The sequence below is a fragment of the Mus pahari genome, chromosome X (assembly GCF_900095145.1).
Source record: "Mus pahari chromosome X, PAHARI_EIJ_v1.1, whole genome shotgun sequence".
Classification (NCBI taxonomy): domain Eukaryota; kingdom Metazoa; phylum Chordata; class Mammalia; order Rodentia; family Muridae; genus Mus; species Mus pahari.
The window spans coordinates 59,886,647-59,902,873 of record NC_034613.1 but is presented as its reverse complement, the minus strand read 5'-3'; the positions used below and the strand labels follow the sequence as shown (position 1 = coordinate 59,902,873).

At 38.5% G+C, this 16,227-nt stretch overlaps 1 protein-coding gene across 2 annotated transcripts in view; it reads right to left on the bottom strand.

The window, feature by feature from the left end:
- Mamld1 (mastermind like domain containing 1) overlaps positions 1-16,227 on the bottom strand; it is a 106,877-nt gene that overhangs the window by 52,725 nt on the left and 37,925 nt on the right. For both annotated transcript variants that reach the window (XM_021188003.2, XM_021188004.2), the window contains exon 2: positions 1,381-1,539. In XM_021188003.2, the coding sequence (XP_021043662.1) occupies positions 1,381-1,476 (96 nt within the window). In that variant the 5' untranslated portion in view covers positions 1,477-1,539. The remainder of the gene's footprint in view (positions 1-1,380; positions 1,540-16,227) is intronic.

Here is a 16,227-nt window from a genome sequence, read left to right as displayed (position 1 = left end):
GAGGAGGAGGAGGAGGAGGAGGAGGAGCTGATTTTGATCAAGTGCAAGGTGTGACTCTAAAGCAATGAATGTGCATTTTTGCAAGGCTTATAAAGAGGGCATTTGCCATAAGATCTCAAGCCAGAAAATGGCATGAGCCATGATAACTGCTGCACAGTGAGACCTGTTCCAAGGACCTACTCCAAGGACAGGGATCCCTAGATGGCATGCACAATGACTTACACAGATGGAAACAAAACATTACTTACCAGACACATTTTATTTTTATGAGAGTGTCTGGACAGCGAGTAAGTAGTAGGGAAGCCTCCTTCCTGTCCCTATAGCTCACCCACATTTGTACCTGAGTGTGTTGGGAAAAAAAAAGAATTTAAAATGAAGCCTAAACTGATTGTGTACTCTGGAGACATCCTAGATGTTAATGATCAAAGGGAAGTCTGAAATATAAAGGATTGTTACAAGGGAGATTCTCTTTGGGAAATGCCTCAACTGGTGGCTGGAAATTGGGAAAACAAGTCATACAGACCAACCAATTGACCTGTCTCTCTGCCTAACCCACCTGATTGCCTGTCCTTGTAAAGGCTGTGGTACTCTAGACACCAAAGTTTTTTAAGGTTATGTGCTCCACTTAATAGCCTATCCTCAATACATTGTTGACAATGAAGAAATAAAGAAAAACATGATTGAATCACTCACACCTGTACACATAACAGCTTTCAGAAGATGAACAAAACACATTGCCCTGGGAACTGGGGAAGACCTGTCTCCCAGTCATGTGAACTGACATTACCTCAGAGCTCAGGGCTCAGCTACATGAACAGGAAGGAAACAGATCCATGGCTCTATAGGAACTATTTCCCCTCTGCTCTATTACATTCAGAGATTAGGCAAGCCACTCCTATGTGGGCTAATAACCAGAGATAACAGCCATTGTGTTTGCTGCAGCTCCTGCTAACCTAAACTTAATAAACTGGTGATGTTGCAGGCACCAACGATAGACTTAATCACACGATCATGCTTGACCTTAGAACTAGCACTGGAATCCCTAACCCTGAGTTCCAGACACTTAGATGATGGCTGAATTCCTAGAGAGGAAAGCGCAGATATGTTAAATGACTTTAAGAAAAGATACCAGAGCCAGAGTTAAATAGGAATCTTTTTTATGCCTAGTTTCTTACTGGTTTGTTTTGTTTTGTTTTGTTGTTTTGTTTTGTTTTCTAGGAACCCACAGGGTCTGAGGCAGTTGATTTTCTGTATTCAATTCCTTGTATTTTCAGTTGATTTCTAACACCAATTTTGTACAAAGGATTTCAACAACACATCTCATGTTCAAATTTAAGGTTAGAAGCATTCAACACCCCCCCCCATAGCCCATTTTCTGACCGATTCCTGGAGCTTTCTGGTCTCCTGACGATTTCCCACCATGTTGAAATGGGGAAGCATGCTCTCGATTACAAGCCGACTTTTCCAGTCATCCATTGTTTGATCTGCAATTTTATTCTTGACTCTCCGAGGCGTTTTCCAAATGGCCTAGACACAGAGCTTAAGGAGACAAAAAATACACTGTCTTTCAGATATTAAGATGAGACCATTGACCCCATCATTCACAGGCTTTCAATTCTGAAGGCAGGCTTAAGTGGGATCTGCCTCATTCATCTTCCTGTTTCTCCTCCCACCATACGAACCACATAGTCAACCCCACCCCCAGAGATGAGGAATACTTCCATGAACCAGTTTGTCCAGGATAAAATGGCCATCCACGGCCATGAAACAAACAAATCGTACTGAAAAACATAGGAGAGTGTGGAGAAGAGGCCTGATGAGACTAAAATGGCACTGGACATAGAGATGGGCAAAGTGAGTACTCCGTCTAGCTTTGTTTTTGTGTAGGGATCTCCTGTATTCTGAGATATAGTCCCCTTTGGTGAAAAACATGTCGACCAAGTCAAAATGATGGCTTAGAGGCTCTTCAACTGGACTCTAACCAGCCTTCAGAGCATGTGATAACTCTGGCTGCATCAATACCCATCTAAGTGAACAGACCAACAGGTCCAATCGTGACTGACACCAGAAAGAAGGAATGGATGCTGAAAGGAGCTCCAGAACCCCTGGTGTACTGGAGGAGAGAACACCAAATGAGCTACTCCAGCACATCATCCATGTGGTAAGAACACACATGTAAACCCAGGGAAAGCAGTTTTTTGTTTTTCAGAAGCTACACATGAAGTAAGAACTATGTTAAGGTATTCAAATATGGGGTTAGATTTTCTCATTGTAGTGTCCCTTTTCTGTACAGTACCAGGCATTAAAATCTTAATGTTAGGAAAGTCAGAAAGCACTTTCCCCCATTTTCCCACTGAGTGAAAACAAAATCTTTGTCATGTTATATAAAACAAACATTAGAGGATCCTGTAAGGTAGAGAGAATATAGTCTACGGACCTTGGGATATGATGAGTAACACTGATGAGTTCTCTAGGATTTCTTTTGCTTCAAATATTCTACTAGATTTAGAGACAAAGAAATCAGCGACTTCAAATGCCAATGGTCACACAAAAAAAGTGCTCCAACAAAGATTTTCTTTTTCTAGTCATAGGACCAAGAAAGAGACTTTTGAGACTGAGAACCTTAAGACAAAACGAGTCCATCTAACCACCAGAAAAGACATTTCAGTCCCATCCCATTCCACCAGCAAAGACCAAGTGGGGATCTCATTGTATTCCTCCTTGGGAATAATGAGACAGATTTCTCAGTCCCACTGGAGTGATAACAACAGATGTCTCGTGAGAACTTGGATGGCATGTGCTTGCCTAGTAGTCATGTGGGTCTTAACCTCAAAGAAACTATCTAGAAAACTTAGACTTTTATATTGCTGGGTAAAAGAAAAATGCTATCCTCCTTTCCTGCCAAGTGAATTGAAACAGAAGATTTCAATAAGAGCTAGTTTTAAATATTAAAAATATCCTATTTTAGCAAAAAGGCACTTGGCCCAAGACCAAAAGATCTAAAATGAAGTGAAAAAATATTAATGGATGTGTCACCAAGATTATGTAGATGTTGCAATTATTTGATTAGAATTTAAAAACAGTAATCGTTTAAATGTTTCCCCCAAGAAACAGAATAATATTTTAAACAAAAACAAGCAAGCAAACAAACAAACAAGCAAACAAAAACAGAGGCAATCTCAGGAAATTGTAATACTAGAACCAGAAACTACAGCAACTTAAGTAAATTTAGTGGATGGGACCAAAAGAAGAATGGGAAGAACAGTTGATTATTTGTACCCTTTCAGTATAACTTCTCCATGTGAAGACAAAGACTGGGATGGTGTGACAGAAAAATGATACTCCTACCTATAGGAGATAACTAGCTTCAGTGATGGCAAATAATTTGCTCAGAAGCTGCAGCAGTCACAAGGAAATAATGCACCAATTCTCAAATGTGGAAGAGAGCTTCAGCACAAAATTTTAGTGAAAATGTATCAGATGTAGAGGGGGAATCTTGGTATTCTTAGATAAAGGGAAAACAATGAAATTAAACAACAACACACCTTTACTAAGATAATAATTAAAGGAAGTTCTCCAAACAAAACAATTGAAGAAGGAATGCTGGTATTAGCAAGGAAGAAAGAACAATGTAGAGAAAAAAAACCAATATGACTAAATAAAATAGATTTTCCTTCATATTTAAATTTCCTAAATAAGTTGATGGTTGAATTACCAATTATAATACTGTCTAATATAGTTCTAAATATGTAGAAAATAAATATTTAACACAATTTACATTATAAACAGAAGTAAAAGTGTAGAAAGAAATGCAAGGTTTTTCTACTTCATTAAAAGTAGTAAAATGCTGACAATGATTGTACATTTTGAATTACAAACACACATAGACACACACAGTAGTCCATAGAACAAACACAACAAATAGATATTATGCTTGAATCCAATATTATTCTAAACAAATCACTCAAGTAATCCATAGAAAGAGGAAAAAGAAAAATTTAAACAAACCTCATGGGGAATAGAAAGAAAACATATAAGTGGGTAGGAATAAACACTAATATCAACAAGTATGTTAAACAATGACTTAAGAGTTTGGCAAATAAGATAAAAAACCATCACTTAATAATATAGTATTTCAAGATGTTTGCCCAAATATAATAATTTAATGAGATTTAAAGTGAAGTGAAAGAACCATGCATATGGGCACCCAGTTCTCTCAGATCATTTATTGAAACTAATTTTTATTCAATGTATATTTCTGCCATTTTTGTCAAAATAAATCATGGAAGTGTGGTTCCATGAACTTATACCTGGGTCCTCAACTCTATGTCACCGATCTATGTGTCTGCTTTAGTAATATGCTGGTTTCATTACCACAGATCTGTAGAATAATTTGAAATCAGTCATGGTGATACCTCCCACAGGATTGTTGTCCTCATTGTTGTTTAGGTTTGCTATGACTACTCTGGGTCTTTTGTCCCTCTACATAAAAATTTGGACTGTTTCTGTCTGTGAATTAATGGTATTGGAATTTTGATTTGAGATGATGGCATTGAATCAATAGATTGCTCTTGACAAGATGGTCTTTTCACAATATTAATTCTTCCAGCCTGTGAGCATAGGGTATTTTTCCATCTTCTAGTTTCTCCTTAATGTCTTAAGATTTCCATTATGGAGGTCTTTAATTTATTTAGTTAAGTTTGTTTACAAATATTTTGGGTGGTTACTGTGAATGGGATTGATTTCCTTACTTTTTCAGTCTGTTTGTCATTAGTATATAGGAAGGTTGCTTATTTTTGTGTGTCAATTTTGTATCTCACCACTTTGCCTAAATTAATTGTCTCTATGAGTCTTTTTGGAGTCTTAGGGTCTCCTGTATGTAGAATCATCATCTGAAAATAGGGATACCTTGATTTATTTCCCTATTTGTAGCCCTTTAAATTCCTTTTTTTGTCACAGTGTAGCTATAGCTTCAAGCACCATGTTAATAGAGGGAGAGAGTATGGGCTGCCTTGTCTTATTCCTGATCTCAGTGGGAACTCTTCAGCTGTTTTTCTCCATTGAGCATGACATTGGCTACATGTTTGTTGTATATAGCCTTTATTATATTGAGGAATGCTTCCTCATTCTCTAGCCTCTCCATGCTTTCTCATTTATACAATGTTGGTTTTTGTTAAAGAATTTTTTTATGTGCATTGAGATGATTGGGCGATTTCTGCCTTTCATTCATTTAAATGATTAATTACAGTTACTGATATATGTATGATGAACCATCCCTGAATTAAGCCAACTTAGTCATGATGAATGTTCTTTTAAATGTGATATTGAATTCAATTTGCCAGTATTTTATTGAGAATTTTCTCATCTTTATCTATCAGGAAGAAGATCATCCTGCAGTTTATTTATTTATTTATTTATTTATTTATTTATTTATTTGCACAATGACTTCATCTGGTTTGCAGATCATCAGGATAATATTGGTTTTGTAATAGAAAAAAAGAAAGGAAGCCTTTCTTTCTCTGTATTTTATAGGATAATTTGATTAGTTATTTACAATTCTGGTAGAATTCTGCTATGAATCCATCTGGTTCAGGGCCAGTTTTTTTTTTTTTAATTTGGGAGACTTTTTATTATGGTTTCAATATCGTCACTGTTTATAGATGTTTGAATTATTTATTTCACTTTGGTACATCACAGGACATCTTTATCAATCCCCTCATTTCAGGCTCGGGGAGTACCATGGAAGAAGCAGAAATAAAATAATACTCAGAAGATGGGGGAAGGTGATATGAAACCTGTCTTCTGGACATGATATGACTATAGCAGCTATTTTTACCTGTACAAGACATGAACAAGGTCAGCCCAGGTCAAATTCTGGCATAGAGGGGGCAGATAATGTCCAAATCCATGCCATGCTGAGGAGTTATTGGCAGTAGTTGTTGGGGGAGAAAGAATCACTGTTGTATGAGGAAGTGGCTAGAGACATACTATCCATGCTCAAGTGGATGACACCACATTCATGCATACATAGGCAGCACTAATCATATTTAGTAGGTTAAGAAGAATATAGGAAGTTTGGAGGGAGACATATTGGGAGGATATAGGGGTAGTTGGAAGAGGGAAATGAGGAATGGATATGATCATATTTATTGTATACATGCATTAAACTTTAAATAATGAAAATTCTTATAAAAGAAATTAATTATGAAAATATGAATTCAAATGAGATCAAGACCATTTCAGTGACAAAAAGACATCTTCCAAACAACAGAGCTGAAAAACATAGGATGTACAAATGAACTAAAAGAATGACTTATAAAAATGTAAAAGTATTGAAATAATACATGAGATTTTCTATGACTATAATGGAATCAAATTAGAAAACAAAAGAAAAAAGATAAAATTTTCTTTAAACACTTAGAAACAAAAGCACTAGCTTAAAATTGTGTCTGAATTCTGAAGAAAAGAAATTAAATATGCTGAAGTTAATGAAAATGAAAGCACAATTTCTCAAAGCCATGGAACATGAGTATAGCTGTTCCAAGAGGAGTTATAACACTAAATGCTTCCATTAAAAGTAAGGGGGTATGTTAAGTTTTGAAAAAGAACATAGAAACCCAAATGCATGCAGAAGGAAATAGTAAAAAGTTTAAAGTAAATTATGCTGAAAACAAAAAACAGGAGATAAGGCCAAAAAGATAGGCTTCACAAAGTTAGTACAATTGGTGAAACTGAAACTAAAAATTACAATGAATTTAAAAAAGGAATTATTACTACACACTCTGCAGATTAGAAAACATTATTTTTCATATTAAATTTACAAATCTTTTTTAAAATGGAGCAATTTTCTTAAGGTACAAATGGCCAAATTACCCAATATTAAAAACTCTATCATTTTAATTCTAAAAAAGGAATCATAATTGTAAAAACCCAGGAAGTGAAACTTTGAAGGGGCTGAAATGTGCCTTAGTGGTACAGAGCTTTTCTAACATATGGGCGGCCCTGGGTTCAACCTGTGAATGCTACCCCCAACCCCCATTCCCAGTACATCAAAAGGAAGGTTCTAGGCTCAGATAATCTCAAATGATGAATGATCTTTTTGCTGTGATATTTAACTCAGTTTGCCAGCATTTTATTGAAAATATTTGCATCCATGTCTGTCAGGAAGGTCAGCTTGTAATTTTCTTTTCTATGTGGTACTGAAACAAAGTTATTTTTTTTTATTATTTTCTTTATTTACATAAACAAAGTTATTATCAACTCTATATGAGCAAGGCCTCCTTCAGGGAATACTTGCTGGGTTGTTGGATTATCTTCATACCAAAGACACAGACCGTTCAGACAGAAAATTGCAGAACAATGTATGTAGAACAATTCTAAAAAAACATTTTAACCACTTAAAAAAGGAAATACCATCACAAGTTAACTTGCTTTGTGCTAGGCATATAATGCTGGGGTGTTATCTGCTATAGTAACAGGTATAGATACAGAACAAACAAAAAACCCCAACCATTTTGAATGTTCTAGATAACATTGCATGTACATGAGTTTTCTGCCTTTATAAAACATTTAGTGCCAATGCCACATTCTGGGAAAGATGTGGAGGAATGCCACTCATCCATGGTTAGTGGACATTTGAAATGGTGCACCCACTCTGGAAGTTGGGAAGTTTGGCAGCTTCTTAAGAAAGAACATGTAGATAAATACCAACAACTGCATTCCTGGATAATTATCTAGACACATGAAAATGAAAGTCTGTAGCAAAGAATATATATATATATATATATATATATATATATATATATATATATATCTCACTGTAATGGTATGGTATCATTTTATTGATTTTTGATATTGTATGACTGCTATAGAACATGTAACTTCGAGGGAGACTGTGTGAGGGGTAAAGGGAGCATCTCTCTATTGTTTCTCTGTTTTCTCTATTGTCTATTCTACAGTTTACATTGACTCTAATAATTTCCCAATAAGAAGCTGACCATTACTTAAAAAGAATTCAGCCTCCAGATCCTGGTCTCAATGATTCTTCGTGTTGCCTCCGAGGCATTTCTTCCAGGGCATTCTTGCTTCAAACAGTTTATAGATGTCTGTATCTCTCTTTCTATTTAAAACAAATCAACAATCATTTCCTCTTCAGCCTTTCCTGGGTGTATTAGGAACCAAACCTGAGACCTTAACTGGGATATCTATCAAATACTAAGGTCAAAATGGTATATATTATACACAGTGCATGCAAATGAGGAAGAGTGAAAGAGCCTTCCATTAGTGCAGATATAGCCATTAAGCCTGAGCAACAGAAGCTCAGCACTTTCAGTCTGTAGGGGGTAGAGATTTGGTTATTTCAGGTCTAGTAACACAAAACAAAAGGATACCATACATTCAAGCTAAAGAAAAAAATCATTAAGACAAAAAACAAAATCAAAACCAGAAAAAATCTCCAAAGGCCTTCAAAAGACACCATTCTATTGATTTAATGTTCTCCAAATCCAACATAAAGAGGACAAGTTTGGGTGGGGATAATAACTAGAGCTTTCTGAACAAAAATCTTGAATCTGTATCCTGAAGTTGTGGTCTACACCTTCATTCCCACAATTATCTTGCTTGGGTACTGGCAGGGCCAGGACTGAGGAGAAAGAGAGGGAAGAGCTATATAACTGGCTGGGTGGCAGCATGTAGACTAAAAGGCCAAGGCTACTGTTCTCCAGACTTTCAACATAGATAGTAGAAAGAAAAAGAGCTGAAGATAGGAAGAAAATGCTTCCCCAGAAACATACTATATTTCTATTGTCAGAAGCCTCAGTCCATCCTGTGCTCCAGGACATGGGTTGACTGTTACTAATCATTATCTGAACTAAGAATCTGGGGTACAAATCGAAAAGGATATCTTAGTCAAGAAAACTAAACCTAAGGGGTACAGGAAAAACTCACTGTTTAGGGGCTCCCTCTTATTCCCCCTGCCTTGATTGGAAGTTATTTGTCTGATATTCCAGTCCTCTTCCAGAGAGGAGTCAAGTCTTTGATATGTTAGTAGTCTTTGTGATCAGTGTTTCTCAACCTTTCTAATGCTGCAACCCTTTAAATACATATTCTCATGTTGTTGTGATGCCCAATCATAAAATTATTTTGTTGCTACTTCATAACTGTAATTTTGCCATAACTGTAATATTATCCACTGTTACGGATCATAATATAAAGGTCTGTGTTTTCAGATGGTCTTAGGCAATGCTTATGAAAGGGTCATTCACCCTCTGAGAAATTCTGACCCACAGGTTGAGAACTGCTGTGTTAGAGTGTTCATGCCTACAGTAGGGTCTCAGGAACTACTTGTTGAATGGATCTGCAAGGTGCACTCAAGCTTAGATGACAAGCTTCCCTAGAACCATCCTCAGGACTTTAGTTACTTGGTCAAGAGCTTCAGTGATTGTTGTACTGGAGCCCAAGTAAGCTTAGCAATGCATAATGTTATTCAACATTTCTGTGCATTTGAATAGGCTGTTTTGACACTATGCAAGAGCTGCAAGGCATATAATTATAGTTCTGTGCTAATAAACATGTTAATATTGGAAAATGTCACTTTTCACTTTGAAAAGTTTAATTTAACAACTACATATGGGCCTGGGGATGTAGCTTAGTAGAGTACTTGCTGAGTGTGCACAAAGCCCTAGGTGGGATTTAATCACCCACATTGCATAAAACAGATATGGTAGCACATGCCTGAAATCCTGGTATTTGGGATGTTGAGGGAAGATGATCAGAAGTTTAAGGTCATCCTTGACTACATAGCTAGCTTGAGGCCAGCCTAGTATTCATGTAACCTTGTCTCAAAGAAAACAAACAAAAAAACTAAAAATCTAAAGCTGATGCCGAGAAATTGGAAAGCTCTCAGACTGCTGCTGGATATGGAAAGGCAAACAGCTGGACTGAGGATGGGAGAGTAGCCATAGAAAGCAGAAACTCCACTCAAAGTTTGGGACCCAGATATTCCTAGAGGTGTACTATGCATAAAAGCCCCAAATGTCCACTGAGGTGTGTGGCTAGACCAAATGTAGAGAGAGTATCTACCTAAGGCATATGGCAATATTACTCAGTATTAGACAAGAATGGATTGGCAAGAGCAACACAGATGCCCCTCAGAAGCATTGTGCCAAGGAATGGACTATATGGTGTGTAATTCTATTTCTGTTTCCTTCCTTCCTTCCTTCCTTNAAGAGCAACACAGATGCCCCTCAGAAGCATTGTGCCAAGGAATGGACTATATGGTGTGTAATTCTATTTCTGTTTTCTTTCTTTCTTTCTTTCTTTCTTTCTTTCTTTCTTTCTTTCTTTCTTTCTTCCTTCCTTCCTTCCGTTCTCTCTCTCTCTCTCTCTCTCTCTCTCTCTCTCTCTCTCTCTCTCTTCTTGGGTTTGTAATATATATACAACATTTCCTTCTTACCTTTATTCTCTCCATATACTCCCATACATCCCTCTTTATTCTCTTTCAAATCCATGGTCTTTTATTTTTATTAACACACATGCACATGCATGCATGTACACTTCAAAATATATAAATATAACCTACTCAGTTTATATAATGTTACATATATTTTTTTTTCAGGGAGTACCATTTGTTTTTGTTTGTTTACTTATTTTGTTTTTAGGTGCAGATTTCATGATAGGGTCCCTTTGTGTAGCCCTGGCTGTCCTGCAACTCTGTAGATCAGACTGGCCTTGAATTCACAGAGATCCACCTGCCTCTGCCTTCCCAGTGCTGGGATTAAAAGTGTGTGCCACCACCACCTGGCTTATGTATTTTTATTCTTAGTATCTGTGTTTTGCCTCCAAGAATGTGTACCATGTGCATGCCTGGTGCCCGCAGACCCAGAAGAGGTGGTCAGATCCACAGAATCAGTTAGCGATGATTGCAAGTACATGTGGGTTCTCTGCCAGATTCTCTGTTAGAACAGCCGAGTCACCCTTTCAGCCCACTGTGATTCCATTTGTATGAAATGCCCAGAACAGGCAAATCCATAAACACATAAGGGTTGCCTATAGTATGGATTGCTGACAAGTACAGGTTTCTTCTGATGAAACTGTTCTGGAGTTGTGGGCATGATTGTCTGTCTTGGAACACACTAAAACAGAGTTACATACTTTCAAAGAATAAATTTATGGTGTGTGAATTGTGTTCTGATAAAGTTGCTTTTATCAGGTTCAATTTACTCCTTACTCCCATTCAGGATTTTAGAAGACTGTTCTTTGTAAAGAAAGGATTAGGCAACATTTTTTAAGGTTTTTGGAGTAAATGAGTGTTTATACCCTTCACATCAAGGCATATTGACTCCCTTTGAAACTGGACACTGTCATGCATTTGCTCAGTATTCGGCTGCTGAGACCACTGTGCTAGAAAACCTTTTTGGTGGCTAGGTGACCATGAAGTCACTTGCAAAACTGAGGCAGGATGCTAGCAGACACCTCTCACTGCTACTTTAAACTGTGCTGTTGCCATTTCACAGGGAACCCCAATGTCTGCACATTGGCTTTCAGGATTTCTTCATACCACCCAAGTTAAAAATGCACACTCCTCGGGTGTGAAGTGTCACTCAGTAATAAATCAGGTCAATACTGAAGCTTGCTGGCAAATACAATTACTCCACGGTCCCACCCTTTGGGCTCAGACTGAAGAATTCTGCTTCAAAGAGCCAAAAACTGTATAAGCCACCAAGTTCACTGAGAGCAAGCTGCTTCTCCAGCTGGCCATGATGGGAAAACTTACTTGACTCTAAAACTAAGCAACACATGGTGACCACTCATCACGGCAAGCAAAGAAAAGAGTTTTCTGGAATTTGGGAACAGCAAGAAATGAGGGCCAATTAAGAGTACATTAAAGCAGCAACAATAACGCTGACCTTGTCACACTCTCTACACTAGCAGACCTAGCCTTCAAAGAAATGCACGGTGGAAGTTTTCCAAAGCCACATTTCTTTAAAAATGAAAGCAGTCATCAGATGTGACTCCCATTACACTCTTCTGTCATACACTTTCAGATATGCAATAGATCTTCAATTGGAACTGGCAATACATACTAGAGGGTTTGGCAATGTATGTGTTTGTTTCCATTCCAATTAATGTCCACTTACTTAGTTCTTCTAAGCTTTTCCATAACTGGTTACCAAAGGTAGGGTTGTATTGGAAGGTATTAGGAAACCATTTTGGTCTTTTCTGTATACTGTGCCACTAATCAACTGAACTATACACATAGAGAAGTAGGTGCACATAGACATTAGCATGCATTCTCCGACAGTGAACTCTACAGGACCTGGGGAAAGAGTCCTTCTTCTGGCTTGGGATCAATCCTTTTAGTGATGGTAAATATCTGATCCTTCTAACTGCCCATGGAGTTGGACTTGCTGCTCAGTTGGCCTTCAAGTAGTCTCTCAACTGACCAACAAAGGAAACAGGAACAATATATGGTTTCTGGTCTAGTCTTTATGTCCTTATTTACTTATCAGCTATGGCCCCAAAGGTTTTTATTTTCCTGGCAGGGATTTTCTAACAGTATTACCCTAGACTTTTCACATAGGATTAACTGGAAATGTGAGGAAGAAAGAAGCAAAATGTTGGAAATTGATTTTGTACAGATTTCAGCAGGCAGTCACCTCTGACTGTTGAAACAGTTTGTAGACATGTCCCAGTGGAGGTCAGATGCCAATCAGAACTGCAGGAAAATGCAAGCATGTACACTTGATAGTAGATTAAGCATGGGCCTTGGAGCCAAGAGACTGCCAGCCACACATCTTCATGTTACCTGACTTTTGGAGGTCTTGAATTCCTCACCTGCAAAATGGGGCTGATTCTCTTTGCTCTGTCCCTTCATAAGGTATGTGTGAGTGCACCAGACCTTTAAATCTGAAAGCACTATTTGAGCAGAGAGGTGCTGTGCTTATGGCAGGTATAGGTGAATCCTTTTCTGCAACAGGAACGAGCAGCTGAACTGAATGGGCTTGATTTTGCTTTGCCTTGTCCCATTTTACAGTAAAACTTAGAATACTAAAATCTTAATATTGGGAGTAAAACCAGACTCTAATCCACGACACCTCTTCTCATACAGTTTGGCAATGCAACATAGAAACATTTTTGGAACCACATGGAAAACAAGTGTTGATTGTAAAAGTCAAATTCATTGAATAACAAGTCAGGACTTAGTGTCATCAGGATTTAATTGAAGACAGACACTAGGTGCAGTACTTCCTTGGCTCTTCCTTCTGAAATGCCCTGAGCATAAATAATCCACAAGGCAACCTTCCAGGCTGTCCAGGGTCTGTAGGCTTCGTATATGTTGCAACATCTCCCTGCCAAGGTTTCACTGCTTTAAGTTTCATTTTCCCTTGGTATACTAATGAGCTTGGCCTGGAGAACCTTACAACGTTTTTCAGCTGGCACCATTTCTGCATCAGTGACTGGCTTTCCTCTGTGGTCATCTACCTATTATGCTTTCCCAGATAGAATGCACAAACTTCTGTTCAAAGTCTGTTGATAGGAACCTAGAGTAACTCCAGACCTCCAGCAGAGTTTAAGGGGGAATTTAAGGGCCCTCTTTCCACATTAAAGCAAATGCTAGTGAAACCTAATCAACTCTAATTTACAGCAAATCCAGGGTATCAGAACCCTGCATTCTACTAGGACATTGATCACCAATGATTCTTCACTCTCAGAGCCCAAAGAAAGTAGGACATGGCTAGAAATAGTGAGAAAGGGGGGATGGGCCATGTCATTGGACATTAAGTGCCTCAATATTTCTTTTGTATCTGCTCTTCAATTATAATGTGTTAGGTCCAACAAAGAAGACCACTTAAGTAAATGGATAAAGGCAGAAGGATGCTTAATAAATAGCCCAAACTGGCCATGCATGAGAAGTATCCAAGCAATCATTTAATAGCCACAATAAGAAACTTAACTATTAGGCGAGAAAAGATTCTCAGAGTTCCTAGTTAGCAGGTATCCCTTTAGATGGATTATGAATAAAGAGAAGATCTCTTTAGTACTAGCCCTAAAGTCCTATCTGATGGGAGAAAATGTGCTTTAGTAGCTGTCATGATTTAATCAATTCTTTTCATTCTTGGAACTACATCCTTGCAAATATTTTAGATATTATTTCCAAAACGAAAGAAAACAAGTCAAGGCTGCTATTGATTCTTAGGAACCAATCTAATTTTCAAGATAATTTCTTCATTGCAAGTTGGAAACCATGGCTCCAGTTTGGAACGAAAGTGGGAGAAATGCTGTGCACAGCAGACATGGTTCCCAGACAGTTCCCTTAAAGAAGACAGCCAACAAAGCGCATGCAAGCAGGCATTCAAGATAAAGGCGGTTTTATAGGCAGTCATTCAGCTGCACAGCATGATTAGCAGGCAAGACCAGGGCTTTGCACAAGGTCAGCTTTTAGCTCCTGAAAGAGCTGGGAGGGAGAGCTGATAGGAAAGCTTTCAGTAGGCTACCCTGGTTGGCAGCAAGCGCTGATTTTCCCTTAACTTCTACTGCCTGCTCTATGTCAAGTTCCACCACTGTCATTTAGCCCATGCAAAGCAGAGGCTGCTGAATCCCAATCAGATTGTAGATGCAACTCACTTGATCTATGGGTCCAAATAACTTCATCCAGTAAGCCAAGTGCTAATACTGGGACAAATAATACATCTTGTTTTTATCAAGCCTCTTGTCTCTGAGTCAGAAGGAAAACATGCTGTTGGCTACAGTGTTTGTCAGTGTGCTAGCTCATAAGGAAGAGGAAACTTGGGGAAAGTAACCAAAGTCCTGTTTCAGGCTTCTTGGATACAGCTCAGTCATCCTCTGTTAGCCCTGCTTTTCTTTTTTTCGTTTCTTTCTTTTTTTAAAAGAAAAAATAATATTTATTTGCAATATAAACAAAGTCCCGTTGCTGGCTCTCTCTCTCTCTCTCTCTCTCTCTCTCTCTCTCTCTCTNACACACACACACACACACACACACACACACACACACGCCACAGCATGGGTGTAGAGCTCATAGTATAACTTGGAGGAGTCAGGTCTCGCCTTCCTCCATGTGGGTTTCAGGCTCAAATTGAGGTCAGTGGCCTGGGAAGGAAGTGCCTATATAGCTTTGTCATCTCTCTGCTTCCCCACAATGCTAAGCTTTTTGAAACTGCAACATGGAATTGCTATCTACAAAGTTCATGTTCTAGGACCTAGAAATTTAGTTACTTTTTAAAATTGCAAAATGTCATCATTATTATGTTTATGATTCATAGTTACCCTAGGGTACTGGAATGAAGGTAGAACATACCTGATCCTTCTAAACTTCACTTTTCTCACTGCATGTTTTTATGTTTTGTCTTGTTTTAAATTTAATTTTTGAGAATTTCTTACATGAGCACTGTATTCACATCATTTGCATTTATTCCTCTCCTCCATCAGTTTCTCCCAGGTTCCTTGTACTCTCTTAAATTCATGACTTCTCATTTAAATTTAGAGAGAGAGAGAGAGAGAGAGAGAGAGAGAGAACACACCATGTACATAATAGAAGTTTGTGTTTTTGTTTTTTATTTGTTTGTTTGTTTGTCAATTTCTCAACTGTGGCAAGATTTTAAACTGCTTCCCAAAAGAATCCCTAAAAACCAGCCCTGTGAGGTAAGATGTGGACTCAGTCACTGCCTCCTGTGGGTGCGCTTCCCATCAGGACCCCAGCACTTCCCATTCCTCATGGTGCCCAGGGAGAAGCAAGGCCGAGAAGTGATGGAAACCAGAGGAGTATTATGGAGCCCATGGCTTTGTGCTATGGATCCTGGGATGGGGGCCTCTCACCCCCACTGCCCAGTCCTTGTCCCACCTGCCCCAGCTCTTGGGTCACAATAGGTGTAGGTTGCCTGCAGGTAAAAGGCACGGGCAACATGGGCCAGGGCAGGTGTGCACCTGGACAAGAGGGCTGGGGGCGAACCGTGTTGGAGTTTACAGCAAAGCTGAGGGAGTGGGAAGGCTTTATGCAGGCACTGTGGGCCTCTTTTCCCAGTTCAGAGACAGAGACGAGGACAGAAGTGGTAGCCCTGCTTTTCTGAAGAGACATTATGAACCACTAGAAAGGTCTGTCAGTTGTCAAACGTTTTTGTTTGTTTTACATTTGTCTTTCTATATGTCTGTTTGTCTGTCTGTCTGTCTATGTGTACACACACACACACACACACACACACACACACACAC